The sequence below is a fragment of the Pipistrellus hanaki genome (assembly GCF_964339955.1).
Source record: "Pipistrellus hanaki genome assembly, chromosome: 1".
NCBI lineage: Eukaryota > Metazoa > Chordata > Mammalia > Chiroptera > Vespertilionidae > Pipistrellus > Pipistrellus hanaki.
Genome location: NC_140503.1, coordinates 141,634,757 through 141,640,194, shown reverse-complemented (window position 1 = coordinate 141,640,194; position 5,438 = coordinate 141,634,757). Strand labels below are relative to the sequence as shown.

General features: G+C 42.5%; 1 protein-coding gene across 3 annotated transcripts; it reads left to right on the top strand.

The window, feature by feature from the left end:
- The first annotated feature begins 215 nt into the window (after positions 1 to 215).
- RPL34 (ribosomal protein L34) lies at positions 216 to 4,424 on the top strand. Of its 3 annotated transcripts, none has more exons than XM_084873134.1 (5): positions 216 to 281; positions 1,255 to 1,328; positions 1,631 to 1,730; positions 2,043 to 2,146; positions 4,303 to 4,424. In XM_084873134.1, the coding sequence occupies exons 2-5, from the start codon at positions 1,264 to 1,266 to the stop codon at positions 4,385 to 4,387; spliced, it is 354 nt and encodes a 117-aa protein (XP_084729260.1). In that variant the 5' UTR covers positions 216 to 281; positions 1,255 to 1,263; the 3' UTR covers positions 4,388 to 4,424. The 3 variants fall into 3 exon arrangements, with proteins under 3 accessions (XP_084729260.1, XP_084729259.1, XP_084729261.1); XM_084873133.1 differs by having other exon boundaries at positions 262 to 393; XM_084873135.1 differs by having other exon boundaries at positions 275 to 510.
- Positions 4,425 to 5,438: the final 1,014 nt, after the last annotated feature.

Sequence of the window (5,438 nt, the reverse complement as noted above, 5' to 3'; positions counted from 1 at the left end):
GCTCTTCTGTCCTTTGCATTCGTTTCTACAGCAATTCCCAAAAGATCTCTGCGTGGCGGAGCTGGGGACAGCTGAAGCGCACGCCCCGCCCGCGGAGGCGAGGCCCGTCGGTTGCCGTACAACATGGCGGCGCTCTGCGTCTCCGCCTACGTAGGGAAGCTGCCTACTGTCCGTACAACTGCGAGGCCCTGGTTTGACGTAACTTCCTGTCCTGCGCAGTCTGCTTGACCTTTGAACTCGCAAGCGCTTTCCTTTTCCTCTTCCGGGGACGGTGACTTCAGGTATGGGTGCCTTTTCGTTCTCCCAGTAGTTAATCCCTTTACAATCGGCCGCCATCCAGGGAGTTGCGGGGTCCGGGGTCGGTCGGCCGCAGTGTTTTGAGCTGTCGTGGGGGTAAGGGTCCCGGAGGAAGGCTGGTTGGTGGCGAGCAAGTCCCAGGCGTTTGGCTCCAGGCACGTCTTGATCCGGACCTCTGGCCCGGAGCCGGGAGCGGTTGCAGTTCACCGCCGGGTACTTGCCGCCTTTGAAGGCCGGCGTTTGGAGATAGACGAGGCGCGTTCCCGCTGGTTGAGACTCTGGGAAACAGCGGAGCATCTTTGTGTCTTCCCCTGACATTGTTAACACCGCTCCTGCTGTGATCGCAGGCTTTGGGAGGGCGGAGGGCCGGCATGTCGTTTCAGAATGTTTTCTTCCCCACGGCCCACAGCAAGGAAGAGAGAAACTTGTTAATGGGGACGTTTTCTGTGGTGGTTTCGGAGGTGCAAACGCGAGTAGTGGCGGATGGGATGGGGCACTCGCGTTGGCCCTCCGTGTGGGCTTTGGGGTCTGACAGTTCTGGTTTAGGGTGATGTCAGAAGGAGCGCGCAATAAGGACTGCAGCCAGTTTTCTGATGACAACATGGCTGCGGAGAGGTGGCTACAAAGTTTGGGATAAAAAAAAACACACGAAGTTCTCTTAAAAATTAAGTCATTCATGTACATTAACTGTGTAAGCGACTTCCTTATAATTTCCTTAAAATTGGTGTTAAATGGCACTTAGCTTTCAGGCAAGACACTGAACTCTGAGCATCTGTGTGCCGGGCAATAATATCAGTAGCTTTTTTAAAAGTGGGCCCCTTTCATAAGGTACCTTAATTAAGGATGCTATGTATATGAAGAAATACGGATAGTGTGTAAATTATGCGATGCCGTGTTGTTTTTTTAAGGTGTGGATTATCTCTGCAATGCAATTTTATTCTACTTTACTTGGTTTAGGCATTCACCATGGTCCAGCGTTTGACATACCGCCGGAGGCTGTCCTACAATACCGCCTCTAACAAAACTAGACTGTAAGTATTTCTAAAATTTAAAACACACGTGCTGAAACGGGTTTGGCTCAGTGGATAGAGCGTCAGCCTGCGGACGGAAGGGTCCCGGGTTCGATTTCGGTGGAGGGCATGTACCTTGGTTGTGGGCACATCCCCAGTGGGGGGGTGTGCATGAGGCAGCTGATTCGATGTTTCTAACTCTATCCCTCTCTCTTCCTCTCTGGTAAAAACCCAGTACAAATATATTTAATAAAATAAAATACACGTTGTCATTTACTCTGCTGAAAGCTGAGCTGTGGTGTATTCATTCTCTCACTTCCTAGGTCCCGAACCCCTGGTAATAGAATTGTTTACCTTTACACCAAGAAGGTTGGGAAAGCACCCAAATCTGCATGTGGTGTGTGCCCAGGCCGACTTCGAGGGGTAAGTGAGCCTTTTGTTATGAATAAGTTGCAGGTTGAAGTTTTGAGCATTAATTTCTCACTATGGGAATGGTGAAGGAGAGGACACCGCAAAGAGTGGTGAGAATGTACAAATGTCCATAATCCATACCTGTCAAGAATGTTTTAAAGCCAATGACAGACACACTGAAATGCTATTCACTTATATAAATAAGTACACCATTTCCCTGTGTAACCTAGTTCAATGTTTGCACTTAGAACCTATTAAGAAAAATCTAGCACAATTTCTGTTACTGTCAAAGCATGAAATAACCTCAACATTTTCTTCATGCAGGTTCGTGCTGTGAGGCCTAAAGTTCTAATGAGGTTGTCTAAAACGAAAAAACACGTCAGCAGGGCCTATGGTGGATCCATGTGTGCTAAATGTGTCCGTGACAGGTAAATACAACTCTTAAATCAAATGGGCTTGCTTAAGTGTGTGGGTCTGTCCATTACACTGCATGCTGATCATTACTAGAAGACTGGTGAAAAAAATAACTTACTTAAACGAAAGCTGCCTACTTTAGGATCCTTCCTAGACTAAGGATAATTAGGGAAGTGCAAAATAATAAATGATGATAATTCAAAATAATTTAGGATTTGGGGCCATCTTTATATTAGATGTAGAAATTAAAATGATTTTGGTTTTGTAGGGGAGGAAGGTAAACTGTTTTTGACATTAAGATAGAGCGTAGAAAGTGTTTTTCTCGAATCAATAAATACGGTATATCCTTGGATGAGGATTTTTTAAAAAGTTGTATATACTTCTGATGTGGCTGGAGTAGAGAATAGTGGGAAGTGGTGGACAAGAAGTCACAGATCAGGAAGGACGGTTTTTAGCTTGATACTTAAAAATGTGGGGATTGGTGGGGTTTGAGGAGGGCAGGGAAACCTTTGGTGTGCTAGACACTAATGCTGCAGCACAGGGTGGATAACAAAATCAAATCAGCAAGAAGTGGACTTGGAACTTGAAATTTCTGTACTTAGAACCTCCATTTAGAGTCAAAGCAAATAAAAATATAGATAGATTTCAGAGAGAAAAGGAGAGTAGAGAGAACTCGGAACTCGCAATTTCTGTGCTGTGTGAAGGCTAAATGAAATGACAACTTTCAGGTAGCAGAAGGTTTAGGTAGAAGGCTAAGTCGGATGTGTGAAAGTGGCGTAGACAGGAGTGGACGCAATGGAGTTTATGATGGTAACTTTTATGCAGCATTTTTATGATAAAGACTTGCTAGTTCATCAGGGAAGTGTTTCTGTTACCATCTTTTTGTGAAGAAACCAAGACTTACTGCTTAAATTCACATCGCTGGTAAGAGGCAACACCAGCATTTCTTCCAGGCTTTATTGAGACCCTTCCTCTCAACCCCACTGACTGTATTACCCTGTTTCCCCAAAAATAAGACAGTGTCTTATATTAATTTTTTCTCCCAAAGTTGCGCTAGGTCTTATTTTCGGGGAAACACGGTAACATTAGATTGTCTCCAAAGACTTAACATGGGCCTTCCCAAGTGAAGAAGTTGGTTCAGAAGAATAGTTTGCCTCCAGTTTACTTCAGATAGTTCTGTAAAGCAGTGTGGCCAAATTTCTAAGACAAATCTTGACACCAAACCTTGCAAGTTCATTTTGCCTTTTAGGAGTTAAATTTGTAAGAGGATGGTAAGGCACGGTAGAGGAATACAAACACATGATAAATATAACTTCCATGACATGCAAGAGAATTTAATTGAAGTTTAGAGGAGAAACTACTTTCAGGTGACTGGCAATCTGAGATAGAATTTAAGGCGGAACCTGATTGATGAGTAAGTTGGACAAGGGGTTGATCGGCAGGCAAGGAATGCAGCCGATCAATGCTGCAGGAGGCAGCCAATCAATGATTCTCATCATTGTTTCTCTCTCTACTCTCCCTTTCTCTCTGAAATCTATATATTTATTTTATTTGACACTAAATGGAGGTCCTAAGTATAGAAATTTCAAGTCCTTCCAAATTTAACCTTTATAAAAACCCTGTGGAATAGGTATGAAATTACTCCTGAACCTTAAAACGGAAGGTAACTTGCCCAAGATCACATGGCTAGTAAATGGTGGAGTTGGCTTCAGTCAGGCTCTAGTCTAAAATCTTTGCTCTTGATAAAGGACATCTCGCTAATATCTTTTACCCTTTCATTTTGGTTCCTAGCACGTTACTCCTTTTCTGTGTTTTTACTGGAAATTTTCAATACTGTGGTTAAAACATTCTAAGACGTTTTACAAATCAAGTAATGTCCTTAATCCTGGATCCTAATGAGATGCCGTTAAATGAAAGCTAGCGAAGTGGCAGAGAGCCGGCTCCTGTGGGTGCTTTTACAGTTTGCCATGGCTCCAAAGGGGAGGATGGGACTGCTGTGGGTAGGCTGAAAGGGTCTGTCCATGTAATACCAGTTTTTAATCTGTACTTGTGGGTTTTATTTTCTTGAGTATCTTCCCTCATAGCTTTAAATATTTTCAGGTGCTTTTCTTGCCTTTGTTAAATCAATGCTATTTGGGTATAACTATTCATTTAACATTTTCCTTTGTAGGATCAAGCGTGCTTTCCTTATTGAGGAGCAGAAAATCGTTGTGAAAGTGTTGAAGGCACAAGCACAGAGTCAGAAAGCTAAATAAATTTTAAAATGAAGCTTTTTTGAGTAATAAAACAAAAGTCTCATTCTGTTATTTATCTTGTAATTTGTTAATATGCAGGTTTTGTTTCTGTGTGTTATCTGGGGACCCTGTGATGTCTAGATTTCTGTTTTTCTAAATGACAGTGAAGGTTAATGGTCCCTAGAATTTTTTTATGGTAACTTGAGACAAGGCCTTTTGAGAATAGTGGCCCTTGCATCTGAACATTTCTTTGAAGACCTCTTGGATCATTTTCATAGTAGCTTCTTCATCAGAATTCATAGAGCAGAAACCACAGTGTTTAAAGTTATGGAATGGAACCATTCTAACATCATTAAACCCTCTTATTTGCTTAGTTTCAAACTGGTCTATTTTGGAGAATAAAACTGTCAGCAAAAGATGAATTCCTGTGTACAAAACTTAATGTCATGGGTCTAGTGAAATTCAAATTCAGATTTATGTTGGATTTATAATCCAGATCAGAACATTAAAATAATAGACCCTGGTACACAGATTTGTCCAAGGAAAGTAATACAAGAAAACTCATGTGCTCATAACTATTTTCTTAACTTTGTGATACTGTTTAAAACAACTCAATAATGCAAAACTAGATTTTATTAGTTCATTCTTACAGTGCTGAGGCTAAAAGACATCCATTAAAGTATAAACTGAATTGTCCTCCAAGACCATTTTTTCAGGTCATGTCAAGCTTTCAATCCTAGGCTACTTCCATAAGCCAAGAAGTCTAGAAACTTGGTAGCTAGAGAATTCTGTGCATTTTGACCCCTTTCCTCTAGACTAGGGGTGTCGAACTCAATCAGAGAAGGGGCCAAAATCTAAAATCCAGCCTAAATCGTGGGCCGAATGGTTTACTGAACAGTCATAAACTGACGATGTCATAAACTGACAGCGGAGTGCAGTGATGACAGCGCGGTGCGGGCCACATTGCAAGGCCTGGCGGGCTGGATTTGGCCCGCGGGCCTTGTGTTTGACACATGTGCTCTAGACATTGCAAATACTGGCCTGATGTCTTGTGTAGAGAAACATTTCCTTT

What these genes read in the sequence shown, in the direction of transcription:
- RPL34 (XM_084873134.1), top strand. Translation starts at nt 1,264, where the DNA reads ATGGTCCAGCGTTTGACATACCGCCGGAGGCTGTCCTACAATACCGCC. An exon ending in GCCTCTAACAAAACTAGACT is followed by an intron (nt 1,329 to 1,630) that starts GTAAGTATTTCT and finishes CTCACTTCCTAG; the next exon opens with GTCCCGAACCCCTGGTAATA. An exon ending in GCTAAATGTGTCCGTGACAG is followed by an intron (nt 2,147 to 4,302) that starts GTAAATACAACT and finishes TTTCCTTTGTAG; the next exon opens with GATCAAGCGTGCTTTCCTTA.